The sequence below is a fragment of the Aedes albopictus genome, chromosome 3 (assembly GCF_035046485.1).
Source record: "Aedes albopictus strain Foshan chromosome 3, AalbF5, whole genome shotgun sequence".
Taxonomy (NCBI): domain Eukaryota; kingdom Metazoa; phylum Arthropoda; class Insecta; order Diptera; family Culicidae; genus Aedes; species Aedes albopictus.
Window position 1 is genome coordinate 204,656,551 of NC_085138.1, and position 11,800 is coordinate 204,668,350.

Genomic DNA, 11,800 nt, shown 5'->3' on the forward strand with positions numbered 1-11,800 from the left:
ACCAGATGACGGCTAGTTTTTGTTGACATCAACACCGATAACGATACTCTGTACAAGTGCTGCCTCCGGGAAAATCTAATTAGATTGGATGCTCTTTCAAAACGTCGCTAAAATTGGTCAAGTTTTAGTAATAGGTACTTGTAGGTAAATAAGAGTAAAATAAATCAAAAAATGTCGTTTGAGTTTTGTTTACCTTCCTAATGCACCACGTTGGGAGCAGTAGTGTATGGTGTGGGTCAAAAATGACCCCAATGCATAAGGAGGGTTAAAAAACGCAAGCGAAAGTAAAGAGAATGAGAGAATATCATTATGAATAGAAAACAATCCATAATAGGCCTAATCAAAAGACGTTTAAAATCAGCTGGTTTTGGGGGCATTTGACAGTTCCCCTATGAAATGACAGTTCTGCGTTTGCACCTTTGTTCGGCAGTTGTAAGCAGTGGTATAAATAAAAAGGCCTATGATATGTATTCTTGCACACACTTTAAGTTTTGTTTACATCGATCAATGAGCATTATTGTTTATATTATAGCTCGAAGATACTCTGATGTGGAACTGGTAGTGCTGGCATTTTTTGAATCCTTCGTTGTTCAGATGACTAAATGAAACAATGAAATCGATCCCGGTTTTCAGTGTTATCCTGGTTGCACGACTTCTGTCGGCTAAATTTTTACACATCACCGATTGCGATGAAACGTACAACTATTGGGAACCGTTGCACTATTTGCTATTTGGGAAAGGTGAGTAATGTATCGATCAGAAGTGGAATATGACTGATCGGTTTCCTTATTCTAGGAATGCAAACCTGGGAGTATAGTCCTGAATATGGCCTTAGGTCGTACCTGTATTTGATACTTCATGCTGTTCCGGCATGGATAATGCAGAAGGTGGCAAACTGGGATGCAGTTACCCTGTTTTACTGCATTCGTTGTGTTCTGGCGGTTGTCTGTGCCATGTTGGAGACGATAATGTACAGGTATGTATTCTTATTGCAAATAGGGTAATTCATGTATTTTGGACAGGCTGAGGACACCGTTGGTTGTAAAACATGTCCTTTAAATTCCTTAGAAAGCAAAGTTACTAATACGCTTATAATATAACTGTACTTTGCGTTCCTGCTGACAAAAACCTTAACGAAAGCATTTCAAGCTGAGAATTGTGATTTTCTCAGCTCTAATCGCCTGTCAGAATAGAATTTTATACACAGAATATATGTTTGGGACACCCCCAGGAATATATAATTGGGACGGGGCTATTATCTCAATGTTTAGCCATGAATACTGTTTTTTAATGGGATTTTATAATGGAAGTAGTATAAATTAACAAATATCTCCATGCAAATAATCGAATTTCTTCGTTTAACAGGCTATTTTGGTAACTAATATAGTTTCAGTTAAAATCAAGGAAATATCGCAGTACTCACAGATACGCCTACAAGTATGCAATCGCACAGCATCCCCTTGTAGTTTATGAAATGACCAACATACATTAACAGTAGAAAACCTTTGAGGTATATATAACGACCCCTCGAATTTGTAGGAGCACAAATCTGAAGAACCAAATGTCTCACCACGCTGAAAAGTTGATCGATGGGCTACCCGCTAGTGGTGACCAATCGATCAACTTTTCAGCACAATCCATCATTTGGTTCTTTTGTGCTTCGTTGTATATTCACCTTAATATATTTTTGACACCACCTATTTTAAGCGTTCCAGATGAATGTTAAGAGATTAGCTGCCTAAAGTTACTTTATTTGTCATTGCAATAAGGCTTTCAAATTTCTTACAATTTGGTTACAATTATTAATTCAATGATTTTGAGGTGCATATTATATGTGACGGTTGAGTGTAAGTCCTCTTGCATACCTGCGCAATTGGTGGGCTTTAGTGACACAGTTTACATTTTCGATCATTTTGAAGTGAATTCTTAATTGTTAAGCGTATTATCAACGTAAGTCAACAGAATATGGTCTGTTTGTTCCAATAATCGATATTCAGAAGTATCTACTTTTATTAGCTCTTCGGAACATGGCATACATCACTGTGCCTGTCCAAATTACATACATGTCCAAATTATATGTTTTACCCTATCACATGTAGCATAAAAAATGGACAGACTTGGTAGATAGATATTTTGATTATCGCCTGAATTATCTCAACCCACTCTCTGGCTGTATTTTACAACAACGCCTTCTTGTAGCAAACCAAATTTCCTATTGCATTGAAAGTCTTAATACCTAATGTTTTCCGTTTCTTGGGAGACAAATCGAATGTCAAAAGTTATCGTATTACTACTTTCTCGTGCAAGGTTTTTGAAATAGTCATGAATCATTCATTTTTTCTGACTGCCAGAGACTCGGTAGGAAATATTTATATACAGCCATTCCTTGAAGAAAGAATAGACTTGAAAATTAGAGTGTTCTGAGAGTAAAAAACTCGAAGATTGAAAGTGAAGATTGACATTCTCATTTTTTCATTCGTGTTTGGCCACATTCATTGTCAGCTGAATGTCTCTCTTTTTTCATTCAATTCTCCTGCCTATGATCGCATAATTGTCCCATATGAATAGGAAACCCAGCAAAGATGGGACTGATATGCGATCATGGGCAGTCTCTGTCACGAATATTTTTTCGCACGTCGTAATATTTTAATTAACTACTATGTATACACATGTTTTGAGGTGATTGGAAGTATAATCGGGAGTTACGGTCCAGTTTTATTTCTCAGTGAAAATTGTCAGTGACAGAAAAATGAATGAATAGGTGAAAAAATTCATTCGCCAAAATGAATTTTATTTTGATCGCTCAGTTGAGAATTTTCAAAATTCATGTTGAATTTCATTCATTGAAAATGAAAATTTTAAACTCTGGTTCTGATATTGCTCAAATTTGGTAAGAATGATCTTTACCCAAAAATAATTAGACCTGTAATTTTTTGTTTCGCCATCGGAATGGCCATTTTAAAAATAGAATAGTAAAAAAATACATTTCTTTTTTTTATTTTTGAATCATAGCTTTTAAACCAATTCACCTATTTGCAATCTTTTTTCACGTTAATTAAAAAAGAAACAGTAAACTAATTTGCAAAAATGGTCTAAATATCAGTTTTTTAAAATGATTTTCACAATGATGGACCACAACGACTAGACTTTTTGAATACCTATCTGACATATTTTGACATAACATATAAAAAAATAGAACTGTCCACTGGCTTCGCTTCTCCTACTGGGCCAGAGGGCGATCAACTCTTCTCCGTCGTATTTTCCTCCTTTAGCTGCAGCTTCTCGCGTCCCGTGCAGCCTTCTTCCTGTCCCGTGCGCCCCTCAAGTGTGGTGAAGGACTCGAGGCTTCAGTGATCCGTGGACTCACTGGAAAAAGCCTGGGTTTCGTCGGCGCGCTCGTTTGTCGTATCGGGTACAGTGCTAGCGGACATACTGCTAATCCGAGAGTAGGGTCTACGCGGCGGTAACGGCTTCACTAAACCGCGATGGTCGATTTTATAATTAAAACCGCGAGCTCCTGTGGACATAATAGGAGATTCACAATGGCGGGTTTTAGGCACTGTACAGATAGGCTGGTTTCGGGGTTATTGGGCAGTTTAACTGGAAATTCAGTATTCCTTCACACTCCTTCTTTTCTTCTCGGTATCCTTTTCTGCTCCTTAACTGCAACGTCAACAAACATCAACTACTAAACTTTCTTCCAACTTTTATTTTCTCTAAATACTTTTTCCTTCTATCAACTTTTAACATTCCGACTGTTAGCTCTAAAGATCACCAGGCTAAAGATCTGTTGGATTTGCGCTCGTTGACCCCGAACCTTTGGCTATTGACCAACCGTACATCCTCCTTATCATGGATACCTAGTTCGCCTCCTATGGCCGCCCATTTCGCCATCCCCATGCACACTGGGCCACGAGCGGGATCTAGCAAGTAAAAACCTCTAGCGTTTTGGGAGTGCATTTTTTTGAGTTGGTGTCTTCGGAAACTTGTATTTATTTTACCTGTACTTTTATGTGGTGAAGAAAATTAGTTGGTAATTTTGCCGCATAGGTGGCGCTGCGATACTAACTTTTTTGTTTTACGTCCTAGAGGTTTCTCGTATTTTGCAAAGTTGTAGAGCGTTCAAAAATAAGTTGTGTGACTTCAAACAACAAAGTTATACCAAAAATAGTAAAATTTACGTGAAAATCACGTTTCCATGACTATTTTTAATGTTATTTGCAAATTCATCAATTTGAGCACTTCACACGTGTTGATCAAAGTAGCCTGCGTCTGATAAGTAAATATTACTTATAGTAAGTAAATATTACTGAAAGTAAATATTACTATGATTTTTACTAGCAGTTTTTTCAGAAAGTTGCAAATTTCGGCAAAAGTTGATGCTTGTTTCAAAATATATCACTCAAGATCTATTAAATCTGAAAGTTTGCCGGAGGTATAATTAAGTGTTTTTCAGATATCTTGTTTTTAAATATTGATGTTTTTATACCTAAATTATTTTCAAAAAGAAGCAATTCCTTATTCCAGAGTTGTCTTGCCAGTAGATATTCACGGATCACTTTTCAATTAACGCCCTGATTACTTAAAATTGACGTTTTGTGTTCAATTGTTTTATGCATCAATTTATTGAATCATCAGTGCTCATATATTCATTGGTCTATTGAAAGAAAGAAATTATAATGGTTTTTGGCCCTGTGTGAGCGTTTCACGCAAGTGCAAAGTTTCGTTATGTCAGCTGTTTTGGTGTACGCAGTCTTAAGTTATGAAACAAATTGTGTGACCAAATTTTGACCGTATCACCCTTTAACTAAGTCACTGTGCCAATTAATGACACGGCATTGATGAGCTAAGTTTTTTTTCATAATTTCATCAATATCCATCTAAACATTTGTAGTATGTACGTTGAGTTAACTAAAAATTATTATTGATTCCACGGGTTGGCATACCTGAAATTTGCACTAACGTAAGTCGCTCATACAAGATAAGAAAGCATTATATTTTTTTTCTTTCACTAGACCAATAAATATATGTGCACTGTCGATTAAATACATTGATGTGCAAGACAATTGAACATAAAACGTCAATTCCAAGTAGTTATGGCGTTGGGTAAACATAAAATTTTAATATAAAAGTGATTCGGGAGGATCTAATGGTAGGACAACTCCGGAATAAAGAATTGCTTCTCTTTGAAAATAATTTAGGTATAAAAATGTCAACATTTAAAACGAGATATCTCAAAAACACCATATTGAATGGTATATTTTGAAGCAGGCATCAAATTTTGCCGAAATTTGCAATTTTTTGAAAAAAAAAACTGCTAGTAAAAATTATAGTAATTTTTAGTATTTTGCCCAAAAATTCATTTTAAATGTCCCGTAAAATTGTAAAGTTGGTATCATTAGACACAGGCTACTTTGATTAAGACGTGTAGAGTGTTAAATTTGATAAATTTGCAATTAACATACAGAATAGTCATAAAACCGTGATTTTCACGTATATTCTACTATTTTTGGTATAACTTTGTTATTTGAAGTCACACAACTTTAGTGTCTTCGGCGACTTTACTTATTTTCGCACGCTCTACAACTTTTCAGAAGACGGGAAACCTCTAGGACGTAAAACAAAAAAGTTAGTATCGCAGCGCCACGTATGCGGCAAAAGTACCAACTAATTTTCTTCACCACATAAAAGTACAGGTAAAATAAATACAAGTTTTCGAAGACACCAACTCAAAAAAATGCACTCCCAAAACGCTAGAGGTTTTTACTTGCTAGATCCCGCTCATGGCCCAGTGTGCCATGGCTGCCCAGTCATGCAGTCCTGTGCACCCTGGTGGTGGCTAGCGGAACTACCGTCGTCCTTACATGGGGCAGTGTAGTGATGGCTGTATTCGTAGGATTTTTTGGACGTTGGTGACCCCAAACTTTTGGCCGATGACTTCAAGGGTTAAGTTACTTAATAACTTTTTTTTCTAGATTTTTTAGCCAAGCTCGGTAAATAGGAGTTGAAAGTCAATAGTAAATAGGTTATATTGCTGCTCTCCTCTTAAAATTTGGTCGACCCAATATCCAGCGACACTGCCGTAAGTTTATTAAATTGACGCAAATTGGCGGAGATACCTATGGGCCTAAAAAAATACATGTTTTTAAGGGGGTGATCCCAAACTTTTGACCGGGAGTATATATATATAAAAAATAAAAAATAAAAAAAAACAATAAAACCAACAGATGATATGGAAACGCATGGTTATTCCATAATCCATACGTATATGTGCACAAAACTTGACATTTTCAAAAAATGCTGCAGAAATGTTATGTCAAAATAGGTAAAATTTCTTTAAAAAAATATACAAAAGTATAGTCGTTGTGGTCCAACTCTGTGAAAATCATAAAAACCTGATATTTTGACTATTTTTGCAAATTAAAATTTACTAATTTTTTTTCGCGTAGTAGAAAAAGTAGAGTACCATCAAGTCGCTATTCATTGTGGATCTAAGAGATTTGGGACGAAGAGCTGTCGTTTTACACCAATCTTAAGCATTGTTGTTACCGCTGTTATTAGGGGCTGTCCATTAATTACGTAAGGGAATTTTTGCGATTTTCCGATACCCCCTCCCCCCATAGTAAGATTTTTTGTATGAGAACCCAAAAATTTTTGTATGGCGCGTAAGATTTCTCAAACCCCCCCTCCCCCCATAAACCCTTACGTAATTAATGGACAGCCCCTTATAGGTTAAAAAGAAAATAATAACCATGAAAGTAGATTTCTTTTACAAAAATTTGTGATACATTAGTACATTTAGTAGAGGATGGTAAGGTCGCCTGATTCCGTGGTAGGTCACCATTCACCGTGGTAGCAGGGACCCATTCATCGTATACCAGAAGCTTCCTCCTCTTTTGTTTGAAAATGATCAAAACCACCTAGCAAAGTTAATTTTCTTTGTTTATATTCATTTTAAGTAATAACTTGCAAGATTTCTTCAGAAAAACGTATGTTCAAATTTTCATTTTTTTTTCTACTTATATGGGGAAACATGGGGCACGGTAAATGGAGACCATTGATTTTTAGAGTACCCATTTACCGTGCCCTTTTGTTTCAATTAAAAAATAAGTGGAATCATACTTTCTTGGTAAACTTGCTTCGATAATGCAAAATACAAACCTGGTAGGTGAATTTAATTGCCACTTGGTGAAAAAAAAAAAAATGTTACTACATTTAGTTAATCGCTTGAATCACGTAACACAGTTTTTGTTTTCTTACTACGAATGCAATGAACGAGCAAAATACTGCATACTGCTTCATGTAAACACACTTTAGTGTCAAAATGGTAATGTAAAAAGTACAGTGATAGTTATGGACTTTCTTGCCCTAGACCAAAAGGAAGGAACTTAATCTTCTCGTAATAGCAAATAACTTCAAAGTTGTGCTGAGGTATAATCTCAGTCGAAATCCATTTTACTAGCATCAGCTGATATTAACAATTTGTTTGTTCATGCTTTGCATAATCTCTAGTCTTCATTAGAAGTCTTAAGACTAGTTAAGGTTGATTTATTTGACGAGCATCCCACCACGGGCAGCCATCTTAACCCAAATGATAATGTTATCTATACATTTTTTATATGAAATAATTATTTGAAAATATTAGAATTTAATTTCCGTAGTTTAACAACAGTCATATATGGTACTATTGAAAATGATATGCGTTGTTCTAGCGCAATTGTTCTATGTAGACGATGTAAAGGTCGATCAAAGGTGATCAAAGGCCTCGAGGACTATCGGGATCTAAAGAAATTGAACGAAAAATTCGAAGGATGGTGCTCCGTAAATTCTCTCATTTTACGCATTAGTAAGCGTAACGTTATTTTGAACACTCGTAACGGTAATCGTTAATCCTTTAAGCAGTATGGATCGATCAAGCAGACAGTTGATCCTCACAGGATATGGTAAATAATATTCATTCATTCATTCATTCATTTTTTTAGTATTACATCAAATTCAAGATAAAACTGAATCAACAATATTTCTCCATAATACACGGTTCGTGGCTGCCGCTCTCCATCCTCGGTCGCGCCCAATGCTCGCCAAGTCACGTTCCACCTGGTCCGCCCATCGTGCTCTCTGCGCTCCACGCCTTCTTGTGCCAACCGGATCAATTGCAAACACCAGCTTTGCAGGGTTGTTGTCCGGCATTCTTGCAACATGCCCTGCCCACCGTATCCTTCCGGCTTTGGCCACCTTCTGGATGCTGGGTTCGCCGTAAAGTGCAGCGAGCTCGTGGTTCTTTTATAATTTTTATTTTCAGATCCATACATCAACAGTTCGGTTCTCTGATATCAAAGCTTTGGCTCATTTTCCAAGTATTTAGTCCAGGAATGTACATATCGAGCACTGCATTTTTACCAAGGTTAGTATCTTCGTGTTACATGCAATCTTGTTCAACATTTACGTACCACTTGTTTTCAGAACTACGTATTTTGTTACAATAAATTTTGAACATTTTCAGCTCCTTTTCAATGCTTTTAACAATAGCATTCATTTCAACCTGGTGGCAAAAACAGTACAAGCTAGCAATTTTAAGCATTGTTGTTTCAACGTTCATTGGTGAGTTGATTAAAAAAAAAACAGACAAGAATTATGACTCTATTAACTTTCCACTTTCAGGTTGGCCATTTGCAGCGCTGGTCAGTTTGCCTTTTGTCTATACAGTGTTAGTTCAGAAACGACTGTTCAAAATGTTTTTCTGTTGGAGCTTTCTGTTCGCAGCTTCCGTAGCAGTTCCTCTAGCGCTGGTCGATTCGTATATCTACGGAAAGCTAACATTCGCTCCTCTGAACATTGTCTTGTACAACATTTTCTCGAAGCATGGACCAAACTTGTTCGGAGTGGAATCCAAGTATTTCTACTTTATCAACCTGTTCCTGAATTTCAACGTCGTTTGGTGCCTGGCACTTATTTGTCCGGTCTTCATATTTATGAAGTACGTGCTACAAAAGTTGAACAAGTCGAAAGTGTCTTCAACTGATGCCTTGCGGAAACTGTTGCCTCTGTATATTTGGTTGCTGGTGTTCTTCATGCAGCCACATAAAGAAGAAAGGTAAGGTTTAATCAAATGATAGACTGGCATCTACTACATACTTTTAAATCATTACGCCTTCTGTACGAGCTCTAATGATGTCTTTTCAGATTCATTTTTCCCGTTTACCCATTGGTTTCCCTGTGCGGTGCGGTAGCGTTGTCAACTTTCCTGCAAATCAATGATCTCGTACTGCAACGATGCGGCAAACCAGCCTTACGAATTGCTCGTCGCCTGATTATGTACGGAGTAACGACCGGTTTTATCCTACTCAGTTTGTCCAGATTGTACGCATTGTACGCCAACTACCATGCTCCCATGGAAATCAGCTCGAGTTTGGACGTAGCACCTGTGGCGAGAAACGTATGTCTAGGCAAAGAGTGGCATCGATTCCCCGGGAGTTTTTTCATACCGTCTAACTATAGGTTGAGATTTGTGCCGTCGCATTTCGGAGGGCTTCTTCCGGCATACTTTGACGAAAGCGGATTCGGCACCACCATAGTGCACAACTATTTCAACAACATGAACCAGCCTAATAGGCACATGTTGTTTGAGCTTTCCCGGTGCGATTACTTGATAGACTTTGATAATGGTGGAAAGTATGTAGAAGGTGATAGTGAGCCAAACTATTCCAAAGATAGCGGAACGTGGACGATAGTGAAGAGTGTACCGTTCTTAGATGCATCAGCTTCGCATAGCTTGTATAGGGCATTTTATGTGCCATACGTCGGAGAACGATATGTTAAATTCGGTAGTTATAATCTATTAGAACGGAAAAAATAGATGAAACGAGGGACTTTCAACATAATTGATTTCATATTTACAAAAGTGATGACTTTCTTCTTTTTTATATAACAGTGTGAAAGGACAACCTCGTAAGGTAAGGCGAGGTAAAAAGATGCGTAAATCAACTTTGAATAGCCTTGTATTGCAGCTTATTGCAATTTACAGTTTATTAACAAAGTTGAACTCCACAGAGATAAAACATAACGTTTTAAAAGTCAACTTTTCGGTTTTTTAAGTATTGGAAATTATAAGCATGAGCATCGTCTGTCCAAGCCACAACATCAAGATTATCATAAGATTCCTAAACGGTCAGGATGAAGACTGCAAATTCCTGCGCTTACTAGCTGGCGAACGAAAATAACCTACGACTTATCGATTTCGTCGCCACAGAGAGCAAGGTCGGCACCTTCTTTCCACCTGGAGATCACACTAGATGGGATCACAAATCGATACTACACTGAGAAAATAAATCACATATCCAATGGAAAATTTCCATTAGTTTGGCTATATAACTGTTATTGGATTTGTCGATGAAAATTTCTTCGGAAATATCACATGAAATCAATACGGTCTATGGAAAACATTAGGAAATCACATAGCTTCTATTGGAAAATCACATGACTTCGCAAAATCTCTGTGATATTCCCATAAAATTCAACGGACACGCGTATGAAAACAGTCCATGTGAAAATCAGATGAAAACAATGTGAAAGCTTTGTTCAGTGTAGAGATAGGCAGGGCAGTATGGACACCCTCAATATTTTCATACATTCGAACTCCTTTGCACTTTGCCTTTTGCCCAATGTAGGGAGCTTATACTCCATTGATCTACAATGTACTTTCAACAGAGAAACATTCGACATTAAAATCATATCTGACTTTACACAAAAAAGTTGCGTACTCCGTTTTTTGTACATGAAAATTATAAATTTCACAGCATATAAAATAAGGTTCTATGACAAATTAATTGCAAACCCTTTAAAAACTAAATCTCTATAACACATTTAATTAGTTAAGCCGTATTTACATAGGTACTTAACCTGTTTATAATTACTTATGTTTATATAAAAAAAAACTAGTTTGAAAATGTCTCCTCTTATATTTTTATTTATTTATTAGTGTTACATCAACAGGCATGGTATAGCCCAATGATGGGTGAAAATCAATATAAAACGATACAATACAAAATACAAACACTTATCGATAACAAAAAAAGTCACAAATTAAAAAATCAAGAAATAACACTTAAAACTAAATCCTGTCCAGAACTAATTGGTCCTTCCAGCGAAAAACAAGGAAAATCTCTGGCAAAGCGCCTCTCGTGTTGAGTGGAAGTCAAAAAAGGCTGTGACTTTGTTAAACACTCGTTGCATTAATAAAAAATGATAGAAAAAAAAAGTCTTAAATATTAGCTCTTATTATCAAAACTTTTGCTCAAACAGCATCTAATTAGGCAAGAAATCATAATATCCACGCTGTTTCGCTGTGTTTCATTACAGAAATGGAGAATAGGGCACGGTCAATGAAGTACTAGATTTGTAGTAACGAGTTGATTTTTTGTATAATGAGAAGGTGAATTCTCCGTTTCTGCAAGGAAATGGTACAAAAAGCGTGGGTATTGTGATTACTTGTCTGTTGAAAAGACAAGAAATAGGGAAAACAACACAGTATCCCAACGTTTTGCTCAAACAGCATCAAATTGGACAAGGAATCATAATACCACCCACGCTTTTTGCACCATTTCCTTGCAAAAACGGAGAATCCACCTTCTCACCATACAAAAATCCAGCTCACTACTTTCAATCTGGTACTTCACTGATTGCGCCCATTGAACATGATAAGCGGTATTGAAGTTAGCATTTTATACACTACTCTCAGCTAATGTATTATTATCGAAATCAAGGATTTTCTTTCTTTATAGACTATATAAAAGTGGGATTG

At 36.6% G+C, this 11,800-nt stretch overlaps 1 protein-coding gene across 3 annotated transcripts; it reads left to right on the forward strand.

Moving 5' to 3' along the window:
- The first annotated feature begins 14 nt into the window (after positions 1–14).
- Positions 15–9,881, forward strand: LOC115261554 (alpha-1,2-mannosyltransferase ALG9). 3 transcript variants are annotated; one of them, XM_029863425.2, is made up of 7 exons: positions 15–144; positions 533–740; positions 796–976; positions 8,303–8,404; positions 8,504–8,601; positions 8,662–9,094; positions 9,184–9,881. In XM_029863425.2, the coding sequence occupies exons 2-7, from the start codon at positions 611–613 to the stop codon at positions 9,854–9,856; spliced, it is 1,617 nt and encodes a 538-aa protein (XP_029719285.2). In that variant the 5' UTR covers positions 15–144; positions 533–610; the 3' UTR covers positions 9,857–9,881. The 3 variants fall into 3 exon arrangements, with proteins under 3 accessions (XP_029719285.2, XP_062714671.1, XP_029719284.2); XM_062858687.1 differs by having other exon boundaries at positions 118–134; XM_029863424.2 differs by lacking the exon at positions 15–144 and adding an exon at positions 279–467.
- Positions 9,882–11,800: the final 1,919 nt, after the last annotated feature.

Excerpts from the sequence above, each read along its gene's own strand:
- LOC115261554 (XM_029863425.2), top strand. The coding sequence starts at position 611 with ATGAAATCGATCCCGGTTTTCAGTGTTATCCTGGTTGCACGACTTCTG. Across the intron at positions 977-8,302 it reads TTGGAGACGATAATGTACAG|ATCCATACATCAACAGTTCG; the intron begins GTATGTATTCTT and ends TTTTATTTTCAG. Across the intron at positions 9,095-9,183 it reads CAGCCACATAAAGAAGAAAG|ATTCATTTTTCCCGTTTACC; the intron begins GTAAGGTTTAAT and ends ATGTCTTTTCAG.